Below are 27,926 nucleotides of genomic sequence, written 5' to 3'. Positions count from 1 at the left end.
GAGCCCAGCCAGCAGAACTGAGACACTGTGGCAGACTTTCCCCTCTAGCCCAAATACCTTCCCAAAGGAAGAAACATCACAACCCACAAGCATCTTGAACAGCCTTGGGAGACATCAGGGGCCAAGACTGGGCCAGACAGGCAGGGAAGGTGTGGCACAAGGAATCTCATGTTGGCACTGCAAAGGCAGCAGAGCCTCTTAAAAGCTGAGCTTGGCTTGAGACCAAAACTAGATCTTTAAGGTGACTGCATGCCAGTGCAATCCAGTCAATGCCAGAGGTGAAAGTCTTCCTGTTACTTCTACCCTTGAAGACCCCTTGTAAACTTTTGCTGCAGAAGCCCCAAGAAGGCTTCAGGGAGGCTCCCAGAGTTGGGGCTGCTGGGACACCAGGCCCAGTCCTCATGCCTGTAAGAACACATTTGGAATGCATTACAGCCATGTCAGAGGCTGACCAGCTGTGTGAACAGCGCGGAGGGTCTTGGGAAGGAGCCGGGTGACTACAGAAAGCTGACATGGTTAGGGGAGATGAGATACAGCAGGTCTTCAAGTCACTGTCTCTGCCACAGACATCTAATGGCAGACAGAAAGAGAATGAAAGTGAGCTTCACACACCCACCTCTTCAGGTCCACGAGTGGGAAGAACTCCCTCAAAAGTGCAAGATTGACAAAATTAGATTAGCAAAACAGAGATGAGCTGCAAGCTGTTCCTTCACACAAGGAAGGACCTCTAGCAGGCCGTAAACTGGCAACTCCTAGCCTGAAACAGCTCCCTGTAAATAGGTCAGTGCTTCCCATGCAACATGCTGCACAAGACAAAGTACTTCACAGCACACGGACACTCACCTACCAGAGAAGAGCCAATACCGGAGGCAGAGCAACAGTCAGGGCTCCTTCCCTCAATACGTAACCGAGATGAGCGCCAAGCGCCAGCAGCGAGGCTCTCATCCTGCACGGCGCTGCCCCCGCCCACCCGCCGTGTTTCTACACACCCAGGGCTCTGGGAAGCAGCTCGTTTGCCAGCATATGCTCCGTGCCTCAAATCGAAGTGTTAAGTAGGTACTGTACACACAGGCAGATTGTGGCAACCTGGAGGAAAGGGCAGCCCTTCCCACCTTTGCGTGGGAAGTGTTGGCAAGGGATACCTGGCAGAGAGCTGTGCTGAGCCTTGGCTGCGATCTACAGGCTGTGTCAGTGCCATAACAGCCTGAGCCCGGTCCTCTGCGAGCACAGCCGTCTGACTGCAGCACAGTCATGTGCTGGCCATCAAGCCAGTCTTGTGGCATAGCTGTGCAATCATTCCAGAAAACATTCCTGTAAATAATTCCCATCCTGCTGTGGCTGCTATCCCAAGCTGTCACATCGCAGGCACAGCTTTCAAGCCAGGTGGGAGCGAGACACATGGTCCACGTGCAGCCTTGTCGCTATCAACAAAACGCCCAAAGCCAAGGCACAGCAGCTTCTCTGAGCTCACTCTGCTCCCTCCAGACCCACAGCTGAACCATCTGCAGCCCTCTAAGGGAGGGAGATCTCTGTGGCTGTTGACCAAAGCAGATCATCCACGATTTAACTCCTGCAGATCTTGACTCTTCAGATCACAGCACTTTGGGGTTTGTTTAATTGACTTAGCAAAAGCACATCCAATCAAAGATTATCCAGCTGCTAATCCACATTAGTGCTATGTGTACACACGCTAAATCCCTCACACAGATAGAGGGGTTTTCTGCAGTGTCATGGCATGCTTTGGCTATTAGTATCAAATGCAAACACAGGACATGAGTTGGAAGCTGCTACCCACTCGCTTGCAGGGTACCTGAATGCACACTACCTGCCATACTTGGAGCTCTCAGTTTGTGTAACAAGCAGCACCTTGTACCACCCTGCAAATAGCCTATGCAGGATCCTCATCAGCCCTCAGCTGATGTGATCTCACCATGAGCTAGAAAGACTGCTACGACTTTGCCTTTGTATTGCTTTGCCTATCAAAAACCATCCCGGGATTTACAGGTACCCAGGACCTCTGGATCAGAGCAGGACTCAAGATGGCTTGGTGAGGCAGTGTCAGCAGCAGACTGCTGACATGGCCCTGCCATAAGAGGGACTTGGCTCCCAACAGCTGACACCTTCCTTCAGGACACCCCAGTTTCTGTGTCAGGCCCTGCTCAGCTCTCTGCTGGCTTGTCTTCACAATCCCTCTGGAGCTCCCCTGCCTGCCTGCCAGCCGGATGGGGCTGTTTACCTGAACTACCTGGAGGGTGCCTGCTGGCATTTTACAAGCAACCATTTTTCCTCAAGTGCTGCTGCAGTGGTTAAGTGCTTTGTTGCTATGGCCACACAACCAGAGGATCAGGAAGTCGAGGACAGTGGTTTCTTCATTTTAAAAGCCTTGGGTGTTAACCTGCCAGCAGCATTGTGGAGATAAAGGTATTTTTGGCATCCTGATCAGTCTCTGTGCTCCAGCTTTCAGGGATCGAAGTGACAGAATTTACCTCCTCCTTCCATCAAAGATAACACTCCTCCCCCTCCCAATGCAGGACTCATCCTTTCCTTCAGGATGGGAAATGGTGGCCAAAGGTACTGTGATACCTGTTACCTGCATGGAGCTCACCGGACAAATGTGGCCTAACATAGTCCAAACAGAGAGACCAAAGCCAAGCAGAGCAACATAACCCCTCTCTCTGGAGAAAACACACCACATTCAGGTCCCAAAACGTTGCCATGTCAGTGTGTGACACGGCAACATGCTGTTCAAGTCCCAGCAAAGCTGTTAACAGTGTTACCCCAGGGAAGACAGGCAGGGCACAGTCTGACTGATCTGACAACGGACTAGGAGGCAAAGAAGCACAAACGTGCCAGAAGACTTGGTTTGAAAGAGAAGCTCAGTTCAGCCATTGCCTTGGCAATCCCACCCCTTCCCTGCAGGGTCTTCACACAGAGAAGCAGGGCAATCCCAGGCAACACCAGAGCACACAGCTGTACATTCTCCACCCAGCATGAGTGCAGCAGGTTAACCATCTTTCTGTGCAGCTGATTTCACCACTTTGGCTTCACAACTGATTCCCTTTCTCCTGTCCCCTTGCTTCCAGGCCATAAAAGGCGTTTGCTCTCCTTTTACCCACTTTCCCCATCAGGTACCTTTTCCTAGCCCAGCCCTTCACTGGTAGATCCAGGCCTGGAGGTTGGTGGCCCTGCCTGTGGCAGGGGGGTTGGAACTCTATGATCCTTAGGGTCCCTTCCAACCCAGACCATTCTATGATTCACAGTGCCTCGTTCACAAAGTCAACAAGGATCAGGAGCGGCTGCTATGACCTTGCTGTGCTGAAGGGTTACAAAGACTTTGTGCCATAGCAGAAGCTATCATAAAGGTTAGAAAAATGTTTATAGTGGAATTCAGAGCATTTACCTCTTACAAAGGCAGCATACTGCAACTCCCTCTCAGGGACATTTACTGGGCATAGGCAAAAGCCTCCCCACCTGGAAGTAACAAGCTTCCCCACCGCACCTGCCTGCTGCCTTGAGACCCGAGGATGTGGTTCTGCACTAATCATCCTAAAGCTCCCAGACATCTCAACCAGGCACAGCCAGAGGAAGCAATTGCTGGCTTTACCAACACTGAGCCCCTGGCACGCAAATCCCACAGACTGCGTGTTCAGTTCCATTCCACGGTGCTCTTCTGCCTACTCTGTTTCTATTCTTCACTCTCATGGAGCAGAGTCTGGCTCAGAGACCACTTTGTCCAGATCACTGTTGCAAGCTCGCTACCAGCCCAGTGCTGAACAGCCTGTTAGGTCTTGGGAATGGCACGAGACCACACACAGGAACTGTGGCACTGCTGTCGTGAACAAAAGCAGCCCCTCAAGACAAGCTGTTTTCTCTACAGTATTTTCTTCTCTTCTTGGGAGATTTGTTTCATCTTGCAGAGAATGTAGAGGTGGGCCCCTGCAACAACTCAAACCCATCCTACTGATCTTTCGCCATGGAGAACAGTTAGCATCGTTTATGAAAACTGTCAGACAGTGATTTTCCTCTGGAATCAAGAAACTTGGTAAGAAAGTCTTATAAATTTTCAATGCTTTACTTGTTCGTCATTTCATTTTCCTTGTGATGAGAGAACACTAAAATTTAGCTGGTGGCTGTTTCTGAAGGGAATCACTAGAAAAAGACTCATCAGAAAACCTGCAGAGACTACACAAGCGTTTGATGCTGTTAACAGCAACCTCTTATCTAAGAGCTTCTTTATCCCCTGTCGGCCTAAACACATGGTGTTTGCTCCACAGGCTCTGTCCTTTCTTCCCCAGCTTTGCTCACTGCTCTGCTCTACCACAGCATCAGACTCCAGAAGGGTGCCAGAATATCCCCTGTTATGGCATGAGATTAGGCTCAGGCCCAGGGTCCCCATTCCTCGGTTGCCCAGCGGGAACAAGCAACCTTCTGGGCAAAATCCTTGGTGCCAGCACAACGCTCACAGCTTGCTCCCCGCAGAGTCCACCTCTGCAAGCCACCAGCACCCAGAAGTTTTCCACCCTTGCAGTGTGAGGAAGGTCAGAACGCAGAAAAGGGGACAGGATAGATGTAGAGTGAGGTGTGCTTGGTTTGAGAGGCTGCCTCCCCCACACAGCACAGCCATTTCAACCCCCTCTGGATGCATCTGACAGAGAAAGTGCTGTGCACTCCGAGCATGCAGGATGCGGAGGTGCCAGAGCTCGTGGTGTTGAGGCATGCGCTGAGGACAGGCAGAACAGGCTCCCAGCTGTTATCGGCATGGTTCCTTGCTTCTCTTATCGGGCTGAGGCAGGAGTTTGTGTGTTTAATGGCCATCATTTCACACAAGCTCAGGCTACAGAGGAACTGACCTCCTGAGGCCTGTTTGTAGGTACAAACCCGCATGCTCCAGGGCTCTTAGAGCCACACAGCCCTGTGCTCCCTTTACCAGACACTTGCTTTGCTGAGAAACTCTGTCCCATCTCACCTGGATCTGGGCACTTCCAGGGGGCTGCTTCCAGTCCTCAGGAAGTTATCAGAATGGGTTGACGAGGAGGAGCTGGAGGACTTCACTTCAACCATCCCCGTGGAAGGCAGCCTGTCTTCAGACTGCTGCGCCCTGCTCCAGAGCACGGCTTGTGGTGATGATGCACAGCTCTTCCTCCTGCAGGATGGAGGACTTGGGTGAGAAAGCTGGCTTTCCCACATACTCCAACTAGGAAGCCTTTCCACAACAAGCCCAGTTTTACCCCAGCAGCTGGAAGCTCTTATTCCCACTGAACCTGCCCTCCTCCCTCGCACAGAGCCATGAGTCACGGGTAACTGCTCAGTGACAGGGGTACACTGAGCTCAACCCATCTTAGCCCGTTCTTCTATAGATCAGCATCCACATGACCTGGAAATCAGAGACAGGAGAATGCATCAGCCCACACATGTACAGCACTGCTTTGTTTAGTCTAGCTGTAAAAACGCCTCGAGCAAGGGGCCTCCCAGCAGGGAAAGACCATTTCAATCTGCTCTAATACAGAGCATATCAGCCTCGAGCTCCGCCCAGGTGGGTGTTCGCACACGCTGACAAGGGTGACAGGGACACAATGCCTGTGTTATTTTCCCTTTTAGTGATTCCCTTCAGGCACCACCAACCACACTTCTGACCCTGTGCTCACAGCTCACAGTCACTCTAGGTGTAGGTGCATTTCAGCCCTCTCTCTGTGCTGACAGCCAGCAACTTCTCTGGCCAGCACGCTGACAGGGGCACGATTCACTGTCCATTGCCGCACCAGGCCTTGGCTCAAAGTACTGTCCAGGCACACATATCTGGGACCAGTTCACATCACCACTGCTCCATGTGCAGGTTTTCTTTCTTACACCACTTCTTTTTTGTTGTTCTGGAAGACCCCCAAGAATTTTTCCCCTTCCATAACCATGCTGAACTGGACAAAGACCTCCCTATGTACACAAGTTAAAAGGAAAAGTCTGAAGCAAACAAACTCAAGGAGAAAAGATGCTGTTCTCCCTGGGATCTGTGAGGGCAGCGCCGTTTGGACTGGTATCTCAAGCACTGTCAGCAAGTGCAGCTAAAGACAGGCTCCTTGTACAGTGGGAAGCACGATATCCTCTCTTCACTTCTTGAAGGGTGTCCACCCTCAAACATCACACCACAGCCTCTCTCAAGCATTATTCATCTCATGTTATCATAGCTGCCAACATCTCCAAGCACAGCCTGCGGAGACAGGCTTGTATGGCTGAAAACTAAATGCCTCTCCTTGCAAGGAGACCTAGAGGCCACCTGTTTCAGGACAACACAATGAAACACATCTCATCCTCTCCCCCTCACAATTCATGCAGGCCAGCTTACCCACCTGGTAACCAGCTTTCCCTGTTCTCCAGCCTACACAGCCACAACAGCCTGCAGCAAGACACCTCTGCTCAGTGCCCTCCCCAAGCCCTCCTGGCAAGGCTCACAGCCTTCTCTTCCCCTCAGCATGGGCTTGAACCATCACTGTGGCAGCAGCAGATCTCTTCCAACACACTCTGGCCACTTCCCACCTTGTGAAAATCAGGTGTAGGTTTTGGTTCTGCAGGATCTAGTCTGTACATCCTGAGCACTCAGAGCAACAGAAATGTTTCCATTTTACTACCCTGCAGTTGGGACAAGCGGAAAGTTATTCTCTACTTGCTATGGTCGTTTTGCTGTGGGTGGGTGGGCTCTGTGTGTTGAAGAGAGCTGTGCTACTCACTTGGCAGACACAGTTTAGGACTCCCCATCTCCATTTTGCAATTCTGCAGGAAGATTCTCTCATCCCCTCTTCAGCACTTTATAAATTGAATCGTAATGTGCTTTAGAAAGGCTGCTGCCACTAGCATGGCTGCGAGCTCGGTCCCAGAGGACTTCCAACTGCCTCCAGCACAACCCAGATTTAATTTAAAATAATTGCAATATAAAATAGCATCTTCACATGTGCTAAGGGAGAAGAGAGAAAAATTAAACTGAGAGGGGCAACCCTACAGCAAGGTTCTGAAATCCCCAAACAGCACCAGAAACTCCACAAGCAAGCACAAACCCCATCCCAAAGCAGCAGAGTTGCCAGTCACTTTCCCCAGTCCCCACTTCCTGCCCGCATCCCCAGGTGAGTCCTATGTGACCCTCTATCAGTGGGGAGCACTGAAAATTTCATATTCTCCCCTAAAGTATCTCTAAGCAGCACTGCAGGCAGCAGTCTGCTTCCCACTTGCACACACTGTGCTCTTACCAGAGCAAAACTTTAGAGGGGATTCTTGGCCACCCAGCCCACCAACCACTAGCTGCACACACTCCCCTGTATAGTTTCTTCTGTAAAATGATTAAGCTTTATTTTAGGGCAGCTAAACCATCTCCACTTTTCCCTGGGGAAGCTGCTGCCAAATGTCATTTTTCTGGTAGTTTGGAATCATCTTTTAAACTTCATCCTGAAAGGATTTCATTACTTTTAACAGAAAAACTGATGAAAATGAAACAAAGCTGCTTTGCTCTCAGCACAGGACAAACTCCAGGAGCACCCCTGCAGAAGCCTGGCAAGCCCTGTGCTTGGGGTAGTCTCCACTTTTTGGTGCAGAAGTTCTGTAGCACAAGCTGCAGAAAAGCCTCTGACAGCCAAATTCCTCCCTTCACTGTAAAGAGCCCATGCTACAGAGAGCAGACCTGGAGGCCAAGGGACTTCAGAACTATCTGCACAGAGCCTGCCCCTTTTGTTCTGCAGCCCAATGAGTGGTTATCTCCTCACCATGCTGCTTGAGCCTGTGCTCCTGCTGGCATCAGCTCCACTGCTTCATAGGTGAAGCTCCCAGCTGCTCCAGGGGAACTTTCTATCCCCAGGGAGAAGTCGCTGCTCAGACTCGTGGTGCTGCCTCGGTCTCTCTGCTCTAGAGAAAACAAAACAGAGGTGCCTGAAGACCAGCTTGGTCTTGCTCACTTTCTCTCCCTGTAGGCAACACACTTCCCAGATGCCCTGGGACCACATTTTTCAAGGTCCCAAGGGAAACACACCCACTTGTAGTCACCTTGATGCCAGTAACCCAAGCCCTCAAGTTATCCCCATTACCAGCACCCAGGGGCGCTGATGCTTGGCAGCAGCACTCACTGAGCATGCAGATCTCTTCCAGGGTGAAGCCAGGGGGCAAACTCTTCCTTCTGGGGAAGAAGAGACAAGGTTACCTCAGGCAGGCTACAGGGCTGTGTGGAGGCTGGCTGTAGCCAGATCTCTGTAGCACACAGCAGATCAGAGCAGAGAGGAATCAGCTGTGCAGGGGCAGAGGGCAGGGGACAGGATGGGTGTGCAGCATCTGACCCTCCTAGCAGTCCCAGCCCAGACTCCCTGTGCTGCGAGCCTGCAACAGGCTGCAGGCAGACAAGTGCTTATTCAGAGCCTGCAGGATGGGCTTTGTTTCTTTCTACCCCTCCTGAAATAGGAAGGGGTTACTATTTAGCTGTTCTGTGAAAATCCAGCCCCCCCACTCCCCCAGCAGTGCTTTTTTGAGCTTTCTGGGCAGCCCACCTGAGCGAGAGCACACATCTCTGGGTTCATCTGTGCTTCAGCAGCCACGGACAGTCATTAAGCAAAGAGCACATTTCAGCATGGACAGTTTTTCAGAGCACAACGTGGCACCTCACAAGCCTCGGCCCCGTTTTGCAGCCTTCAGAGTGCAGAATAAATTAAGAGAAAACTGGGCCAGGACACCAGGGCTTCCATCTCCCCAAAGGAAAAGCACTAACAAGCTTCCTGGCTCTGCAGCCCATGCAGCAGCAGGCACAGGCTTCTTACCTCTGCGACTTCACAGCAGAGAACTCCTCAGAGGTGATGTGCTTCAGAAAATTGAAGCAGAAAAAGAAAATCTGAGCAAAGGGAGAGAGAAGAGTGGTTCAGGAACGAACCCGAGGCTCCATGCAGCCTCTTATCTCGGTGTGGAGGAGCTGGCAGGAAGGAGATAGCAAGAAATCCGCAGCTACCAGTCCCCAGCACGCCATGGGCTGCCACCATCCCATCCTGGGCCGTTTCTTACAAATTAACCTGACCCTCTGCTCCCTGCCACGGGGAGGCCCAGAAAGGAACTTGTACAAGTCTCCTTATCAACGTGCTGCACACATGCCGCAAGCACTCGGCAGGTACTTATGCCATCAGCACCGAGTGGAAAAGGGACGGCCCCCGGCAGCTGCTTATACACCCAGGTAAGCAGCAAACCCAGCAGGACCAGCAGGCTCAGACCCACATGCTTTGCCCCGGCCCCACAGCTGCATCACACCTGGCAGCACGTGGTACCCGCAGCTTCTGTGGTCCCAAGCTCTTGCCCTGCTATCCATCGGCACTCACCCCAGCTACCTGCACAGCGCTGAGCCCTCCCCTCCTCCCGCAGAGGGGAGCGCTAAAGGCAGCCATGTGCTCCCTCTCCTGCTGCAGCTTCTGACTCTGTCCTTAGTCAAGGAGGCAGCAGAGCAGAGGAAAGCTGGGAGGCTCAAGCCAGCAAAGCTTTGGGAAAGGAATGAATGGGAGGAGTGGTACTAATATTGGGGTCCAGGACCCCTGAAAAATGGGCCAGGGGTCCTGGCTCTGCTGTTCAGAGGCAGGGGATTCCCTAGAGAGGTGAGAGTCTGAGGAGCAGGGGATTAGCAACAGGGTTAGACATGCTCCCCACCTCTTGATTTCTATCCAAAAACGATTTTGCACTGTACTGCAGCTACAGTCAGAGCAATCATCTTTTGCTGTTAAGCGGTGAAACGTTCGAAGAGAGCTAGTTCTGCTAATCCAAACTGCCTTCCAGACCCGTCTGTGCACCCACAGACACACCCCACCGAACACACACACCCTGGAACCAGCACAAGCTGCTCCACGAGCCTATGATTACATGCAAATCACATGCAGCTGCAGCACCCCAGCAGCAGGGCTGGCACCCAGGACAAATACACGACTATACAGCTTTATTTCCAAGGTCTCAGTCACATGCCTTAAGCATCTCTTCTCACTGCTGGACTGAAGAGCGAGCCCTTGGCCCCCTCTTCCCAGGGGCCTGCATGCCAACACCACAGCAGCGAACTGGTAGGACTGGCTCTCAACAACCAAGCTGTACTATTCTCATACCTCGTGCATCAGGAAGTGACAGAGCAAGGCTCCTACCTCATATTTCCAGTTCCTGAACAATCTTTTTAGAGCCCAGCCAGCCCACTGGTATGACCAAAAGCAGGCAGCGAATGCTGCTACCGTGAATAGGTACCCTGAGAACATAAAGCAATGCTCATCCACCTCCCCAGAGCAGACACTCACCTCTTCTCCTTTACTGAGTCGATCGACTAACATGTGCCTGTAAAGAGAGCAACGAAAGCACAGTCACACGTGGGAAGCCACAATCAGCACAAGAACACAAGCTGGCAAGAACAGCCAGATGCCTGAGCCTCCAGGTAAAAAAAGCTAAGGCATCAGCCTTCTCACTGGAAGCTGCCCGAAGATCAATCTTTGGCTGTGAGCAAACACCAAAGATGGACCCCCTGAAAGCTTCTTCCTTCCTGCTCAGGGGTGCGTATGTGAGTAAAAAAGTGTGCCTACCCAAAGAGAAACCAGTCATAGGCCACTGTCAGGTAGAGAATCTCAGATGGCTCCAGGGATGTGTGGATTAGTCCATCCTGCCAAGCAAATGAGAACAACTTTCAGGCAGCAGCTTTGGGGATCGGGACTTGGGGATTCATGATCTATTGAAAACAGTAATGGTGATTCAAGATGCCCAACGCGCTCTACCTGCGTGTGATAGCATGCCTGATGGCAGGACAGCACGTTGGGCTCCACACCAAAGCCAATCCACACCCTCATTAAGTGTTCCACCACCATCTCCTGGCAACACAGTCACTCACCCTCCCAGCAATCACCCCCAGGAGCAGAGCAGTTTGGCCAGGTACTCACAGCCCATAAGGAGAGGCGCAGTAAGGAGATGAAGAGAGGAGTTCGATCCCAGCCGGATATACAGTGCACCAGGAGCCCGCTGTCATCTGTTCCAGGTAAGGGTAGGAAGAAGGGGAAAAAAAAGGATATTGCAACGACAGCGATGACTTCTATGGCAAATCTGCAGAGACAAGCACTGTCCGTCCCACAGCCCAGCCTCAAGAGCAGAGAGCTCAGCCACCAAGTAAGAACATTTTGTCTTGAATACGGCAGCCCACAAATTGCTCAGGGTGTCCTGGGCTGTCAGCAGCCCAGCTGATGTGTTGTCCTGTTCCTGACAGCTGCTCAGGACATGATGTCACTAGGTATGAACATCACTTTGCTACCCAGAACATACACCTACTTAGTTGCAACCCACTATCACAATCTATCTCCACATCAGAAAGAAACCTGCTCCACCTGAACACATTTCCAGTCTCATGCCCCTCTCTAAAGGGAGCTAGAGCCCTCAGACACTAGGAACATCACCCTATTTTGAAGGAAGACAAGCGAAGCTCTCTGTAAGAGCTCCCTACAAAGAGTGGCACTAATACCATCAGTTGTTCTTCTGGATATGGCAACTGCTCCAGTTACACCACGGGGAGCAAGGAGCTTGCCTTACCATCACTATTGATGATAGAGATCAGCAGCTTCAGGTAGTTCTGTGTCTGTTGCACAAGGTCCCAGCTCTGCAGAAAGAGAAATGTTGATGGTAAGGGTCTGCCCACAGCAAAAGGCCGCTCAGCGGCTCAGAGCCCACTGTACTTTTGGCTTCTCTATCCAGAACAAGAGCAAAGCAGAAGTAACCCTTGCAGCCATTCCTCAGAATGACAGACTCCCTTGGTGCTCTAATCAATGCCCCCCTCCTCTGGGACACCAGGATGAGAAACCAGACAGGAGGAAAAAAATAAAAATAATAATTAAAAAAAAGCCTATTTCTCCTGTCTGCCTGTCTGGCACAGAACTTGCTTGCCTACAGCCCCACAGCTCTAAGCAGACCATGCTCAGAGAGACTGACACAAGCCAGCAAACACCTGCAGAGCACTGACCCAGTTCTGCAGCCCCCCCCCCACCCCCCATACCCCTGCATACATGCGTGTGCCTCACCAAATGGCTCAGCAGCCACGTTACAGCTGCGTACGCGATACAAGCAGCACTGGGGTGAGCAGGCCCAGGTCAGCACAGCCTTTAGCTCAAATCTCGCTGGCTCTTGTACACGGCCCCAGCAGGCTGTCCACAGAGGGCTGCCCCACTCCCAGCTGCTCTGGACAGGCCCTGGACTTGTGTGGTAACACCCAAGGAGCAGCATCACTGCAGAAGGGCTTTGAACTCAGAGACCTCCAGCACTACACAAGATGCAGGTGGAAAACCTCAGAACAAGCTCAAGCTTGTCACTCTCCATCACTATGTCATGAGAAGATGCAGGGAATTTCAGCAGGTTGATCAGAGCCAGAACTAGCTCTAGGAAAACAGGATCATACTGCCAAGGAAGAGGCAAGGAGAGGGACACACATTTCATTGTGACAGTGTTAGTGGTATAAATGACACCTGACTGCCAGCAACAGAACACTTGCTGCGTGCTTGCGTGCACACATGCGTGTGTGTAAACACACTTATGACTCCTGTCAAGACAAAGAACACACTGCTCTGCCATGACGCCTGCACAGCAACAAAAAAGTAGGGAAATGGGGAACACACTCAGACCAGGGCAGGAAAACCCAAACACATTTCAAAAGTCTTTTATCTGCCCAAGTCAACCCAATCTTGTGCTTATGCAAGAAGGAATCATCCAGTCTGATCTCTCTATATCACAAGCCAGAAAGTTCTGTTCAGTTGCCTCAAATATAGCCTGAAGCTTACACTTAGCAACATCTCTGCCCAGAAAAAGCACCTCAAGAAGGGACAACAGTTCATTGCTCCTTTAACAGCCATGGTCTAACAGATCATCCTCAAGAACAGCATGCAGGACTGCTTTTCCTTATTTGAAGGTCTGGTTTCAGACTGCAGATATTGCTTCCTGCGCAGCCTTGCTTCCCCAGATTGAAGAGTGCTTTAGAATTAGTATTTTCTCCCTGCAAACGTACTTACACATTAATCAAGTCAACCCTCCATCACCTTTGTGATTAGCTAAACAGACTAAGAACTTCAGCTTTATGTGAAGCACCTTCTCCAGTCCTCAGATCATTTCTGCATCTATTTATTACACCCTCTTCAATTTTTAATATCCTTTTTAAAATACCGTCTGCTCAGTATTCTAGTGAACAAGTTTCTAGCCATAAACAAGCTGTGATCCCATTAGCTCTACCCAGCACAGGGAGCTCTGCTAGTCCTGTGGTGCTTCCAGCCACAGCACACAGGAGCACGACGTGCTCCGGCACAGCCAATCATCCCAAAACCTGGGGAGATTGGTAGGGGCACCGATGTGTGAAATGGAGCACACTAATCAGCAGTACATGGTGATGCTCCTGGTGTGAACAAAGGTAAAACTCAAAGCTTGGGCAAATGTTAAGTGTTCAGTTATTGTCTGTGATGCTGCCACAGTAACGAGGAATGGAGACACGCTGTGGTCAGTCGTGATTTTCTACTCTCCTCCCATAGGGCAGGTGCCTTACGTGCCCGTGAAGAGGTGCCCCAGTCACTTGACTGCTGCTCACCTAAGGGAAGGCTGATCTCTCTCAAGACCCTCCGCAGCCAGGGATGCCTGCCCACTGCAGCTCAGGCTGTGGACAACCAATACGAGTGTTTGCTGGCACGTCCTTTATCTTTGCTACCGGCAGGACTCCCTAATGGGCTGCAAAGTTTACACAAGCTACAGAAAAAGATCTGATGTTACGGTAAGCTGCCTTGGGACACAGCAAGCCAGGAAACTTCTGGGTAGAGAATTTCCTTTGCCCTTCTGAACACTCAAGCCTGCAGCCCCATTCCCAGTGAAACAGTAAGAAACAAGACAGATTACTGCAAGTCAGACTTCTGATCTTTACTGATCCTTCCTGACCCGATCTCTGATCTCCCACAGAGAGACCCACATCGCTCACCTGGTATTCGCTCCAATCAATATTGAGAGATTGGGTCAGAGAGACTGGGATACTTAATGGAGCATCTACATAATCCTGAAAAAAACCAAACACAAACAACTGGTCAGAGAAAAGCCGTGACTTGAAGGCAGAGAGTTCCTGAAAAAAAAAACCAAAACAAGCACCAAACAGTGCATCTAGAAGAAAGTGCCTCAGCAAAGTGTCTTTGAATGCAGAAACCTGCAGTGGTTAAGATTGAACTTGTACCCTCTCAGGAGGACTAGGGGCAAGGGGAGCTCTTCTGTGCTCCTAACAGCGAAAGCCAGGGACAAGGCATGTTAGTTTCTGAACTCCTGTAGGCTGCTTTGCTCAACTGCCTCCCTCAGCAGGAAACTGAATACAAAGACAGGACTGCACACTGGCTATCAGTAAGATAACAAATGCACAAACAGGAGCAACCCACGTCTCCTGAGACAGGTCCAGTATCCCAGACTGCAGGATAACGATTCATTTGTTTTACAAACAAGTTTTACAGTGAATGATTTAGCATGCTCTCTATCTGCTTTGTTTGACCTGTTGGTTTCCTCCCTGTGACCAGAAATAAGCACATGACACACACACCATCAGTCAGGAACTCTGAGGCAAGACTGAAGCCCAGAGCTCTCCAATTTGTAACATACCTGTTTCCAGTTAAATATGAGCCCTTCAGCTGTATAATCCCGGTCTTTGTACTCCTTAAAAAATTCACAGCCTGCAAGAAAGAAACAACGAACAACCATTCACCTGACTGATACCTAACAACTGAAGTGCCCTGTGGGACTGGAAGTGCTGGCAGCCCCAGGCTCCAGAGCACCAAGACAATCAAAACTGCTGCCTGCAGGAAGAGAAGAGCAGCAATCATCAGTACTGCGTGCAGTGTAGCCTCCTGGCAGCAGCAACCCAGAGAACTCAGCACTCACACAGCAAAGGGGAAACTCCAAACACACAGCAAGCATGGAGTTTGAGGGACTGGTTTTATTCTCTTGTAAACAAGAGGTTTCACCAAGGAGCTGCACTTTCCAGGGCCACTGGCTTCTTGCAGAGATCTAAGGCATCAGCCTGGCACGCTGAGAAAGAACCAGCAAAAGGAAGTGTTGGCAGAGCCCTGGGGAAAGCCAACTTTCACAGGGCATCTGCCACATGTAACAAGAAGGGGCTCTGTCAGAGGCAGCTGTGATTTCTCTCACATTTAAGTCTCCTCTTTCAAACACGTGAATTGCCCTATCTGAAGGAAGCAGGTACACAACCACTTCCAAGGTTTTCCCCCAAGCCCTCTCCCTCCTGAAATCCACTGTTCAGCTCTGTTCTCCTCAAACAACTATTTGAAGTCTCTGCAGCAAACTGCAGTCACTTAGTCACAGCTCAGCAGCACCATTAGCACTGCGGCTGCCCGCAGGCTACGCGAAACACCTCTCCCAACGTTGTGTGTATGCCCCACAGCACCCACCTTACCAAGACCCCCCTGTGCCAGGCACTGAAGGAAAGCAGGTGACACCCCTGTGCCAGACACCGAAGGAAAGCAGGGGAAGATTCCTCCCCTGCAAGTCACAATGGCGGAAAAGAAATGAGCTTTGCACAAGGACAGGACTAGTCCTCAAAATCTCAGAGTCAGGAAGCAATCTGTCAGATGAGATTTAACTCCAATTAAACAACAGCTTAAAGCAAAGAATGGGGGATTATGGCACTAAGTATTGGCATCTGCAAACACCAACCACCAGTCAAATGGAAAAGAGGGTTTTTCTGTGCTGGAGAGCACTAAAGCTGCTACAGATACCCCACCTCAACCCAAGTTTTTCCACCCTAGACACTCATATCTGGACACTGCCTCACTTGCCTGAACAACAGAATCTCAGGAGAGCTTTAAAGGCAGATTACAAAACAGAAGTTGTTTCAATGCAAACCTGAAAACACCAGTAAGAATGTATCACAGCGTCTGGCCAGTCACTAGAGGGGCTGCTGATCCTTAGATGTGTATGCCTGAGATTTAACAGAATGGCAACATTCCTCTGTGGACCAGCACTGCTGAAACCAGGCAGCATCTGCAGGGAAAATTTCCAGTCCTGTAAGGTTTACCTATGGCATAGCAGTGAAGAGCTGCTAAAATACAGCAGCTGTCCCAGGTGGCACACAAGAAGCACCATCACTGAACACTGCATACAGCATGCAGATCCCCAGAGACTAACAACTGTACAGAACCTTCTTACAGCAACAACTCTACAGCTTAACTCAGAGTCACTACTTCCTCATTCATTACAAACCCTACAAAAGACCTACATAGGCTCTTCTCTCCCATGGTTGAAGATTAGTGAGGCATACTCAGCAACGTACACCTGTGCCACATGCTAGAGAACTCTCTTATTTCTGTACTCCTCTGCAATATGCAGGGCAAACTCGACAGAAATCTTAACACAGCTTCAACAAATTTTCACTGATATTTGCATGAAATGACAAACACCCTTAAAAAAAAAAAAAAGAGTTGCTTAAAGGGCAACAATTAGTAATACAAAGAAAAAGGAAAAAAAGTTTGGGTTTAGATTATTCTGGGTGGGGTTTTTTTTTGGGGGGGAGTGATGGGTGGTATTTTTCTCCTCCTCTCCCTTTCTTTGTGTGCAAGGTTTTGCAGACAGACCTTGAGCATGGCATTCTCTTATCCAACCCTACTGAGGCAGACATCAGCAAGCAGGCAGCAATATTCAGCTCATCTTGAAGAGTGCAGCAAGTGACCCAGCAGTGGTTGCTAGGCACAGAGACTAATATAGCCAGGGAGACAGGCTGGAGTGGTCTGCATCTCAGCCATACACTGCTGGCTCAGGTTAACAGTTCTGCTTAGCACTGAGGATATCTTCCAGGGGTGCTCTGGAACACCAGGCCTAGTAAATACTCTGAGGAATTAGGGTTTTACATAACAGAGAACAAGCTATATATTTTGCATAAAGTACTAGCTTGGAGTTGCGGGGGTGTCAAAGGCCACCTCAACCCTGGCTCCACCTCTGGGACTTGAATTGATTAGAACCACTGAGAAATTATTCTGTAACCTCAAAGGGTGCCTAATGCTGACTCACACTGCCAGAGCATCCACATTCCTTGCGCTGCTCTCAGTTTAAAAGAGCTTCTCTCCAGAGGGAGCATAGGAAGCATTCAGCAAGCCACAGTCATTTCACCACACACACAGGTAGTTCCCAGTCCGCAGAAACAGATTGTCACCTGTCCCTTGGGAGTCCCTCTGGACATCAGTCCTGTACCTGGATATGGGATGGAGAGAAGCGTGAAATCAGCGTAACGTTGAGCTTTGTCCACCTTCTCAGAAGATGTCACACTGTGCAGGACAAGAAGAAAACAGGCATTTGTAAAGGATCTTTCATGGAGACACTAGCATGTGAAAAGCTACCTGTCACATCTCACTGCACAGTGACTTGACTTGGAGTAAGCAGAGGCAGAACTTACTCAACACATCCAAACGAACAAGCACAGTCCCAAAATACTAAAGCTTTCCTCTGAAAAGGAAAAATACCTCTATCTGTTTCTATACACAAGCAGAGGGCTCCTTTGCTCTCCCCCTTTCTGAAGGGGTGACTGTCACATCACCGCAGGCTCTAGAGAGAAAAATCTACCCAGACTGCAGAAGACCGATGAAAGCAGGTATCTTGCCCACTGACCCAGCCTTCTCTGGCTGAAAACCTTGGAGTTCTCATTACAACACTAACTGATCCTGCTGTAGGACTCTTCCAGGGAGTACTCCCAGGTTGCTGAGTCCATGCCCAATAAGAATTCCCACGGAAGGGCTACGCTAGCTGCAACCTAAAGCCTGCAGAAAAACAAAGGAACCCAGACTCACTTCAAGCCAAACTTCACCTTCTTGTTTTCCACCATCAGGTCACAGATATACCTGACAGACAGGTATCGAAGCAGTTTGATGTCATGCCCTCTGACCTTGTCAAACAGCTGGGAGTCTGCATTCCTGTGAGACAGGACAAAACAAAGCAAGATGAGCGTGGAAGCCTGACTATGCTGATTCTGATTCTTTGCACAACACTGCCACAGTTCTTCCCTGAACTGCTTCTTGCATTAAGCTGCACAGCAGAAGCCTTGTCTCCACAGGTCAGAGTCAGACCCTGCAGCAAAATGACAGCACAAGCTTCATGCTTAGGTAAGGTCCCTCCCCACATCTCATTCTGTGCTGCAACAAGCACATAAGATATAGAACAATTTCTCCAGCCTGGAGATGTGCTTTTTGATGAAGTAAACACATCTGTGCAATTCAAACACCTTTTTAATGGGCTCTATAAATTCTTGTCTCCAGCCTTTCCCTCTGGCAATAGTTTAGCAGGCTCCAGCTACACTGACTGGTTCAGCCAGGGACTAGCATTCAAGACTTGAAAAAGCAAGGAAATGAGACTCCAAGCTTGGTGACGGTCTCAAGCCTGTACCCAAAGCCCAGCCAAGTCAGAATTGAGTGGCTGAGCCAGGCAGCTGTGGCCCAAACTCCCTTTTCCTTATCCCAGTGATCCATACAAACCTAAGCGCGGAATCTTCCTCTGAAATGTCTTCTGCATCTGCCCAAGCATCATCAGAACCCCCTGCAAAGAAGGCATTAAGAACTGAAACTGATGCAAACCAACTCAACCCCCAATCTGACAAGACATGCACATGACCAGAAAAGCCATGGATTGGCATGTCTTCTCTCCACATGTAAGTGCTCTCAGTGGCTCCCCACATCTCTTTCTGAAGAGCCTGTTTTCTAAGTAGCCCATCTTTCCCATGTCATTGCAAAGGATCTAGGCAGATCAAACCCATGACTGATAGCCAGAAGGACATCCCATAGTGCTGCACAGTGCTTTGCTATACCAAGCTTCAGCTCCCACACTACAGACAACCAACACTCCCCTGATGAGCTTTCCCTAGAGTCCAGTACACCTCACCAGTAGCAGGATTTGATTCCCAATGATTAGCCAGGCAACAGCAAGTTCTTATTGCCTTTCTTAAATTATTCCCACTCCAATGTCTGGGGATCAGTAGCCTGACTCCTTTGGGCTGCCTTACTTGCCTACGTGCTTCCCATTACTCATTCCTCACCCTCTAATTCCCTTGCTGCTGCTTCCTAAGAGGTACAGCACTTTATCCTTCAGTATGGTGCTTGGAAATGGACACGAGAGTTCAGTCTTTGCTCTACTAAGCAGGGCCTGATACATGCGGGTCCATGCCAGACTCTGCACCTGCTCTGAGGAATAGCCTGGTCTTCCAGCTAGAAGACTGTTCCAGCCTAGCCAGGCAGCTGGTCAGAGGGCTCCTCACTCACCTGAGAAGATATAGTTGTAGCCAGTGCGCCCATAGAGCTCTCCCCATCCGGCCAGTGTTGCTGATCTGCAAATATGCTGGAGGAAGATTCTGTTATTAACCACACATGCTCCAGGAGTCTCTCCCTTACCAGCTCTCTGACCTATCTGCTGTCATGTTGCACACAGACAGCTAGTAACTACAGCTACCACCTCTCCACAGCCTCCCCTGCAACCCTGGTCCAGATCGAGTTCTCCAAACACATCCAACTGCCAAATGACTTTATCTGTAGCTAGTTTTTAAATCACATTTTCATCTCCAGTTCTCCAAATTCACTCACACAGCCAGTTCCTGCCAAGTTAGCAACGTCCATGCTCTGTTAATACCCTGCTTGAGCCTTATTGCCACTTTCCTGTGGATAAGATTATGGACGGTCCCAGTACGACTCCAGGCAGTTCACTCCTGTGGGAAAGGGTCAGCAGGTTCAGCCCATAATGGCTTTAGTCAAGCTAGATTAAAATTGTCACAGGTATGATTTTGCTGTTCATACAGTGTTTCTAAAATGAACTAAGAAAACTGAATTAAGCTACTTAAATTCTAAATGAGCCTACTCCTACAGGGCTTCAATGCAGTTTAAGTAATCCACATAAAAACAAATGTAATTTCACTTTCTCATAAATCCCCTTGCAGATGAGCCCACACATTCCTAAGACCATTTATGCAATCTTGCCTCCCCAGGGAACCGACGAGGGAAACTTCAGAGAGCAAAGTTAATCAGAGGAGCTCACTGCTGGGAAGAGGAAGGGGCAGAAAGTGACAATAATTGTCTTTCCCCTCTCAAAGACCAAATAACTTTGGTCCTTCAGAAGGAACATACACGTGGAGAAAATGTTAGCTCTCTGGTGCAATGCTCATGACGTGGTGGGGTGAAACAGCCTGAAGCCCCCACAGATGACTTTTGCAGCCTAGATAGCAAATGCTACCTACTACTACAGGCTGCCTGCTTGTACCTAAGAACAGATTGTTACAGCATTCAGAATGGTGACAACCGCCTGAAGACGTGGCTGCACAGTTCAAACAGCAGGGAGAAAGGTCATTTTCTACATTAAGACAGGTAACCCGTGGAGCTTTACCTTTCCCTTGTACAGAATGACTGGGCAAACAAATCGTCCTCTACACCTCGCCATCTTACTTCGGTTGATAAGGTCCTGCAGTTTGCCAACCTGCACAGTGCTCTCAAACCTAGTGGACAGAGATTCGGTTCAGTACACAGAGCATCTTCTCACGCGCCGCTCAGCGAAGCCGCAGCAGACACCCTGGGCTGCAACCCCCATCCCTTTCACCTAGAAGCCAGCTCTGCAGTTAGCAAACAAGAAGACGCTTCTTTAAGAATTGCTTCTGCTGCTGTACAACAGGTACAGAGGCTTTTCTGTTTCCTTTCCTTCATTTTGAAAGGCCAGCTGCACAGTACCTGACAGGAAGCATCTTCAGGAGCTGGCAACGTGAGTACTGTCAGAGCGGTCTGCTAGAGACTAACATGCAGATTCCTTATGATGGGATACCAGAGCGAGCTGGAGTCTACAGAAATATATATACACATGTGTTCTGCTTTTCTCCCCACCACTTTGCCACCAAAAAGCAGCTCAGCACTGCTATCAGGGTGAATTCACAGAGTGATCATTTTGCAAGGAAAAAAAAAGCAGCGAATAAAAGCTTGAAGAGTCAATGGACTTTAGTTCTGGTCACTTGAGCATTTGTGTTGCTGGGTAATTAAGACAACTATGTGTGAATCAGCTGGTGGGTTGAGCAGAGCAGTTAGATTAACATCAGCTGCATCTGCAAAGTAAATTTTGTTTGGTTTTCTGGTTAAAGCTGAAGCAGAAACACGTTCTGAGTTGGAGACACATTAAAATTGTTGCAATTTGTCCAAATACCAGTTGACATTCGATAGGAATCCAAACTGAATTCTGAACTACACAGACCTCTGGGAAGAACCGTCAGTGCAGGGAGGACTACAGATTCCACAAGGCACTGAAGAAACACACAGACTGACATGACTGAAACCAGATGAAGTCTGGACATAAAAGACTGCTTGGTCAGGCACTCAGAGGTGACTAACAGGAATTTCCAGTCAGCCCTTTCCAGTAGCAGAGCTCAACACAAGAGCCTGGATGAACTGGTTGATGGTCGTGCATTATCAACACCTAGATATGAAAAAAGGGACAAGTAAAATCACAGGAAACTCTCTACTGGGATGGAGAAGTACCAGCATCACTGTGCAGAGCACAAGATCTCAGCTAAGGCACCTGGTTCCAGTGACCTACCCACGCCTGAAAAGACACGGCAAGATGATTAGGATGGCCAGGGTCTATGCTGCAAGAGAAACCATCACAGGCTGACTGGCAGAGGGGATGAAGATGAAGTGGGGACACAACAATATGCGATTAGGGTGAAGGAGAGAACCTAGAGTGGCGAGGGAGGAGAACTCAAAGGCAAAGGACGATGCTGGCCGAAGAACAAATGAATACCTTTACATTGGAAGTCAAAAGAAAGTTGCTAAGCTTCAGGATCATTGTGAGTGTGGAGCAATCTACCTGCAGCTGCCACTCTGGGAAGGATTAAAAAATTCATCTATTATTGACAGGGAAATTGATCTGTTTATGGAAAAGATTATACAAAGCGGTGCCTGTAGAAGCAGGGAAAGGACACACAATACCTTCAAACCCTGCTTTTCCTTTTTTCCTTTTTTTTAAAAAGGCCTCAATTCTCAGAGCTCATAGCAGAGGCTCAAGATTTTTAACGTTTCCCTACACACACAACTACTTTGGCTGTCCAGCTCCAAAGAGCTTTGGTATATACCAGAATTTAATGAACAAGAACCCAAACTAACCTTTTTTACATGTTGTGGACATGACGGCCCTCAGAGCAGAGGCAGGAAAACACCAACGCAAAGGAGCAGGTGAGACTGTGCCCAGGCTAGAGGAGCACGCGCCCCACTGACGCAATCCAAGCTCTGCCCATGGCTGCCACTGCAAACAGCCAGGAGCTCCACGCTGCCATCTGCCTCCCTCCACAGAGAGCACGTGGAACACACGCACCGCAGGGACGGCCCGCGAGCAGCTTGAGAAGAGGCGCCTCGGCCTGCAACTCCCAACACCAAACTGGTTTCTGAGACTCGGGGATTCTGACGTACAGATTTGTTCCTGGGGCTGCTTTGGAAGGAACACATGCTGCTAAGAGATGCATCCTGCACTCTGCTCCAGCTGTCTTTATGTTTCCTTTCTAAAAGGAACTACAGAGGGAAACAAGAACTTTAATAGAGAGTTACCAGAATAGGCCTGTGGCGCAGCTTCAGTCCAGAAGATGGGATTCAGCAAATATGGCTTTAAACTAAAATAGGGCAGATTTATATTAGATACAAGGAAAAAAATTCTACCCTGTGTGGGCGGTGACGCCCTGGCACAGGGTGTCCAGAGAAGCTGTGGCTGCCCCTGGATCCCTGGCAGGGTTCAAGGCCAGGCTGGATGGGGCTTTGGGCACCCTGGTCTAGCAGAGGGTGTCCCTGCCCACAGCAGGGGTGAGACTGGATAGGCTTTGAGGTCCCTTCCATCCCAAACCAGTCTGGGATTCTAAAAAATAAATGCCTGGAAGATCTCCAGGAGTGGAGACAAGCCAGAAGGTTTCTCCTCTCAGCACATTAACTATGCTGCCTTCAGCAGGCATCACAGCACTGGGGAGTGAGTCCAAGCAGCTTGGTAGAACCTGGGACACAGGGCAAGCCCAGTGTGCCACTGTGCACATGAAAGGATGAACCCCTCTCCTTGGCTCCTGTGCCTGCTCCCTAGGAAGCCAGAAGTCTGCTCTGCTATCCATCATGGCTTTGCCACAAACAGCGCTCTAAGATCTTCAAGAACCATGATCTGTAGAGCTAGAACTAAAGATGAACCACAGGTAAACATGGCAAGTAAACAGAGACTTCTGTAGCAAGAGGAAGGGCTGCTCTGAAGAACAGGGGATTCAGTGCAGCATCAGCAGGAGTAAAGCCTACTGAAAAAGGTTCAGAAAACAGCTCTTCAGCAGTGTGAGGAGAGAACATCATTAAGGCTGCCTGGAACAAGGTAGAGAAAGAGGTAGAAGGAATTACGTGTACCTTAACTAATTTGTCTGGACTTCTTTAGAGAGGTTTATTTTCCTCCATAAGATTTTTTTTCCCCAGAAGATATTGCTGGGCAACATTACCTCTGCCCTAATCCCCCCAGCTCTCTCCACCAGATCAGCCCCCAAAACCTGAATTCATCTTTTTAAACGCCGGGGAATCATTCCCTGTAAGAGCAAGCACCTGGTTTTGCAAGTGTGTATTTTACACAGACCTGAAGCAAAGATGCTTCTCTTTGGGTAGCTGTAACTGCACTGGAACCCAAGGGTTCCTCTCATGTTGTCAGAATAGGTGCGACTGTAGTTGCATTTGTTTGGGGTGCAGGCCCAGAACAGGAGCTGCAACTGAGAGCAGAGAGGTGGGTGCCTGAGATCTGGAGACTTTGATTAGGCACAGTCACAGCAAACGAAGAATTGAGCACATCCCCCCGTTTCCACTCCCTGCAGCACCTGCCTGCCCCTTCTAGGGGGGACACCAGAGTTCTCCAAGCACAGTCCTGGCTGGTGGATGTGTTCTGCTCCTTCCCGTGGCTCCTCCCGAGCAGCACCCAGCCGCGGGGTGTACGGCTTCTTTCGCCCATAGCCAAAACCACGACACCAAATTCCTCCCACTACCTCCTGCACCTGCCTGGATCTCAGAATGCCGTTAGCAAAGTTCGATGAAGCAACATCCTGTCTTCCAGCTGCCCAGCCACAGAAGGAACAGGATGAGGAAACCCAGCTGGCTTGAGAACACCCATTTTTTTGGTGGTTCCCCACACAGCTCAGGAGCAGCTGTACCAGCAGAACCCACCGGGCAGCACAGAGGTGGTATAAACGAGAACTGCTTCCAAAAAACTCATTACCAGGAGCGTGAGGTGCTGTGCAAGCTTCAAGCAGATTTTATCAGCTGATTAAGAATGCTAGAAAGATGAAAGGCAGACAAAGACACTCCCAGTGTCCCGTTAACTGGAAGTGCAACAGTTTCCACTTCATGATTATTCCACAGAGCACAGCAACACAACTAAAACCTGCATTCATCTAAAATTATTTAGCAGCTTTTAGAGAGATTACCCCCCAAAAGTCAGGAGAGGGATGCAAAGGGTAGCCTGTTTCCATGACTCCTTGGGAGAGCATCAAGACTTGGAAAGCATCGATATTTAAAGTGCAATTGCCACTGCTGGCTTGCAAAAGTCCTGAGAGTCAACGACACACTGAGTGTCAGTACACTTGCTTTGAACACTCATCAGAAAAGTTAAACCCCCTTTGCTCTTACAAGAGCAGGAAAGGCAGAAACATTCAGTTTCTCTTCCTGAAAGACAGTCATGGTCACATTTGAAGCTTCATGCTTCAGCTTCCTCTTTTTCCCCCCCCCCTCCTTTTTTAGGTTTAATCTTTTCTACTCTGGTCTAATGGTTAAGCAGAAATTCTCCCACCTGATAATCAGTTGGGGCTGTTTTCTCAAGACCCCTCCTATAGCACCTGGCCTGCACGCCAGCACGGCAGCTGATGGCTTACCTTCCTCTGGCAAAGCAGCCAGACACAACACTCCTGTGAGGGGAACAAGGTGACCACCGTCTTTTTGAACATGTCACTCTTGTCACAGACACAGTTAAGACTGAAAAACTGCATTGTGTTTTGTTGGAAAAGAAAATAACAAGTGAGAGGCTGTGGTTAGAGCCACAGGGAGCAGCTAATGCTCAGCCAGAAGCAAGACCAATGTGATTCTGAGCCTGTGGGTCAAAGTCCAGAAACACACTGGTTTAGACTCGCACTGCACTACAAGCCTTTCCCCTTCACTCACTAAACCTCAGTGCCTGCTGCCCCACCTACCATGCTGGGGACAGACTTTCTGTCAAGGTTACTTTACCTGTCCAGCCCCTATCAGCCCCCCGACCCCCCTGGAGATGCCTTCCAGACTAAAACTTCTCGAATCAGAGGCTTTCCAGCCACACCACGGGCACTTCGAGGCAGAGCAAGCATCACACAGTCCTGCTCCCAACCAGGGACCCCTCAAGTCTCTGGGTCAGCCACAGCACGGCAATTGTTGGGTGCCAACGCCGTGCTCATGTCTGCTCCAGGACCACATGCTGCAGAGTTAGCACTGCCCTGGGGCTCCCCGTTTGCTCCTTGTCCCCTGGATCACAGGCTTGGCTTAGCAGCCTTCGCCAAGGAAACCCAGGACACTTGGGGAGCTCAGAGAAGCCCCGCGGGAGCTCAGCAAGGAAGCGAAGCACTGGCAGGCAGCGAGGGGTGCCCCGGGAGCGGCGTACCCAGCGCCTGACACCGCCGGCTATAATTAGCCAGGGCGCTGCATGACGGGGCTTCCCCCGGCTGGCGGGAACCCCGGAGCGGCAGCGAGTCCCGGCAGGCGCGGAAACTCCTCGGGACAAAACGCGAAGCCGCCTCCAGCAGCTCTCAGCCGGGTAGGACGGGGGGCGGGCGGGGGGACCGGGGAGCCTTACGGGTCGCGGCCGGCGACGGCGTCGCGCTCCAGGAGGACGATGTGCCGCGGGTAGTGGGCGCAAACCTCGCCATGCACGTTGGAAATCACGCTGTACCGGTAGTCGCGGCCGAAGAGCTCCAGGCACCGCCGCTCGATCCGCTCCACCTGCGGACAACCACCGGTCAGCAGCCGCCGCGCCGCCACCGGCCGCCCAGCCCCCCGCAGCCCCGGCCCCCTCACCTTAGCGGCGGAGGCGCCGCCGCCGTCCTTGGCGCGGTACTGTGCCCGGGAGAACTCCAGCAGCAGCTCGGCCAGGACGCGGTCCCCGGAGCCCGCCGGGGGGCAGCCGCGGGCCGCCGCCATCCCCTCCTCGCTCACCGCCGCCGGCCCATGCCCCCTCCCCACCCGCCACTTCCGCCTGCCGCCGCCGCTTCCGCTCGCCGAACCAATCAGCGCTGCGTAGGCATCACGCCCTTTCCGCCGGCGGGCGTCATCGGGACGCGACGCGTCACCTTTCGTTGCGCCCCAGCGGCTCCGCTCCGAGGATATGGGCCGTCCTCCCCGCCCTAGCGGCGCGGGCTTACGGCCCTGCCCTCCCCCGCCGGGCAGCGGGCGGCCCCTGCTGAGCGAGGAGCCGTCTAGGTCTCAGTGTCGGGCCCGAAGCGGGGCCCGGTGCAAGGGCTGGGCACGGCCAGGGCACTGCCAAGGCTCCTCAGGCGCGGGGCGGCTCCCGGGGCGGGGCGGGGCGGAGGGCGGGCTGCGCTTACCCCTGCCCCGGGGCGGGGAGATGCTGGAGCTGTGAGCAGCGGGAATTTAGCTCGGGGCAAATGCTGGCGGGCGCTGCTAAGCGGGACTGGCCGAGCGCTGCTCTTAATAAAGGCTCTCGAAGCGGGCGTTGGCTAAACGGGCTCCCCCGGGGGTTCGGCCGCACACACGAAGCCAGTCGTCCTGGTGACTGCGAAGCGAACAGTAGCGCAGGCCCCGCGGCACGGCCCTGCGTGCTTGGGGGCGGCAGTAGCTTGTGTGCCCTGGGTGGCAGTGGGACGGTGCCGTGGGTTAACCGGCATGGCCGTCCCTCTGCCCGAGGCCGGCGGCAGACGTTCCCTCTCACAGGGGAACGCAAAGGGATTTCTCGCCTGCGTAGCTCCGGTTTGCTGATCAGCCGCGAACCCTGAGACTCGGAAGGGAACGAGGCCCGTGGCGTCTCGTGAGAACCGAGTTCAGCGATGGCCACGCAGCTGCTCCGGTCTCCCCTGGTGTTCGGGGCCAGCGTGAGGCTGCCGGGGTGCGGCGAGGACTTTGCAGGGCGCTCCCAGCGCCCGTCCCGCCCGGCCTGGCACACGCACGTCCAAACACGCGTCAGTGCTGGATCCGGCCCTGCCGGTGCCGGTGCAGCCCCTCCAAGCGGGTCGGGAAGCCCTGCTTCCCGCCCGGGGGGCTCCCGCTCGGGGTCACCAAGGAGCCTGGGAGTTGAACGCCTTCCCTGCGGACCCGCCTCGACCGTGCGTGCGTCTGCCGGCGTTACCCGGGGCCGTGCCCCGGGACAGTCCCGAGCGGGCGCCGGGCTGCGGGGGTGAGTAGCGGAGCGGACCCGCCGCCGCCGCCTCAGCCCCGCCTCACCGACCCTTCCGAACCTCGCCGAGGCGGCCCGATCTGAGCCGAACGGCGCCGAGCGTGTCCCGAACCGAGCCGAGCCGCCGGGGAGCGGGCCGAACCCGTCCGAGCCCCTTCCGAGCGGCGCCGAACCCGTCGCGAGCCGAGCCGAACCTGGCCGAGCCCCGGGCGGGCGGAGCCGAAGGCGGCCGAAGCGGCCCGAGCCCCGCGGGGCGCGCGCGGCGGGCTCGGCTCGGCTCCGCAGTGGCGAAGGGCGCGCGGCCGCGCGCGTGGCGGAGGCGCGCGCGGGGCGCAGAGGCGGCAGCCAAGATGGCGGCGCGGGTGGCGCAGGGGCCGGCGGCCCGCGGGCGCGCCTAGGCCGCTGCCCCCCCACCCCCAACACCCCGGGCGGGCTCCCCGCCGTTTCGCCCTCCCCCCCTTCCCCTTCCCCCCTTCCCCTCCCCCTTCCCCCCCGCCCCCTCCGGCAGCGCGGCGGCCGGCAGG

General features: G+C 51.8%; 1 protein-coding gene across 2 annotated transcripts in view; it reads right to left on the bottom strand.

Annotated features, from left to right (window-relative positions):
- Positions 1 to 26,192, bottom strand: part of MTMR14 (myotubularin related protein 14) — a gene marked incomplete at its 5' end in the record, with an annotated part of 32,796 nt that extends 6,604 nt beyond the window's left edge. For both annotated transcript variants that reach the window (XM_084269797.1, XM_084269798.1), the window contains 17 exons: positions 4,967 to 5,143; positions 7,743 to 7,881; positions 8,100 to 8,149; positions 8,781 to 8,851; positions 10,275 to 10,311; positions 10,554 to 10,630; positions 10,905 to 10,990; positions 11,545 to 11,611; positions 13,958 to 14,032; positions 14,617 to 14,687; positions 17,218 to 17,291; positions 17,811 to 17,933; positions 18,492 to 18,552; positions 19,272 to 19,347; positions 20,383 to 20,491; positions 25,849 to 25,994; positions 26,070 to 26,192. In XM_084269797.1, the coding sequence (XP_084125923.1) occupies positions 4,967 to 5,143; positions 7,743 to 7,881; positions 8,100 to 8,149; positions 8,781 to 8,851; positions 10,275 to 10,311; positions 10,554 to 10,630; positions 10,905 to 10,990; positions 11,545 to 11,611; positions 13,958 to 14,032; positions 14,617 to 14,687; positions 17,218 to 17,291; positions 17,811 to 17,933; positions 18,492 to 18,552; positions 19,272 to 19,347; positions 20,383 to 20,491; positions 25,849 to 25,994; positions 26,070 to 26,192 (1,562 nt within the window). The remainder of the gene's footprint in view (positions 1 to 4,966; positions 5,144 to 7,742; positions 7,882 to 8,099; positions 8,150 to 8,780; positions 8,852 to 10,274; positions 10,312 to 10,553; positions 10,631 to 10,904; positions 10,991 to 11,544; positions 11,612 to 13,957; positions 14,033 to 14,616; positions 14,688 to 17,217; positions 17,292 to 17,810; positions 17,934 to 18,491; positions 18,553 to 19,271; positions 19,348 to 20,382; positions 20,492 to 25,848; positions 25,995 to 26,069) is intronic.
- Positions 26,193 to 27,926: the final 1,734 nt, after the last annotated feature.

Source organism: Gallinula chloropus (assembly GCF_964237585.1).
Source record: "Gallinula chloropus genome assembly, chromosome: 12".
In the NCBI taxonomy this organism is placed as follows: domain Eukaryota; kingdom Metazoa; phylum Chordata; class Aves; order Gruiformes; family Rallidae; genus Gallinula; species Gallinula chloropus.
The sequence above is the reverse complement of the archived record's forward strand: the minus strand, read 5'-3'. Positions and strand labels throughout refer to the sequence as shown.